The following is a 700-nucleotide window of genomic DNA, read 5'->3' on the forward strand; positions in this document are numbered from 1 at the left end:
GGTGGGGGGGAGGACGATGGCGGTGAGGGGTGAGACGGTGTTGCTGGGGGAGATAAAGCAGTGACCTCGGGGGGGGCAGGACGGGCCGGGATCAACCTGTCCATCATCTCCCCCAGGGCCTCCACGTGTCCCTGGATGGAGACAGGGGAGAAGTAGGGCGTGACCAGCTCTGAGAAGGAGCTGTTGGGTAACCAGCACTGTCGTAGGGGGCGCCGTGGAGACGGCTGGGAGGCGTAGCTGATGTGCTGCGTCTGCATGATGTGTTTGATGTGGGAGTGGAGGCTGTGGAGCTCCTGCTGGACGATGGTGTCCAGGCTGATGGAGACGTTCTCCTCCACCAACACAAGAGTCTTTGGTTCCGTCAGCTCCACCGCCTCGGGCCGGGGGTCCGGCCGGGGGTCCGACGGCGGCTCCAGCGACGGTTCCGGGTCGGGCTCGGACTTTGGTTCTGGAGAAGAGCAGACGAGAAAAAACAGTGACACGGGCTGAGGACGCTGGACGTCCAGTCAGTGACCAGAGGAGGTACCTTCACTGCTGGGCTCCGCCCGGGCCGAGTCATCTGGGGGGGGGTGAATCTGCTCTGAGGGGGAGCCAGAACTGGACGGGGAGCCGGGACTACAGTCCATGTCCTCCTGGACACAGAAGACAGCAGCAGTTGTTCAGGAATCAACCATCACAGACCCCCCACCCCCGCCCCCCC

General features: G+C 64.0%; 1 protein-coding gene across 1 annotated transcript in view; it reads right to left on the bottom strand.

Annotated features, from left to right (window-relative positions):
• The window catches only part of LOC103385465 (protein TASOR-like), a 13310-nt gene that overhangs the window by 4584 nt on the left and 8026 nt on the right, over positions 1 to 700 (bottom strand). Inside the window, 2 exon segments of the mRNA XM_025059166.1 lie at positions 97 to 448; positions 527 to 632. Of these exon segments, the coding sequence (XP_024914934.1) occupies positions 97 to 448; positions 527 to 632 (458 nt within the window).

Source organism: Cynoglossus semilaevis, chromosome 10 (assembly GCF_000523025.1).
Source record: "Cynoglossus semilaevis isolate Cse_v1.0 chromosome 10, Cse_v1.0, whole genome shotgun sequence".
Lineage (NCBI taxonomy): Eukaryota > Metazoa > Chordata > Actinopteri > Pleuronectiformes > Cynoglossidae > Cynoglossus > Cynoglossus semilaevis.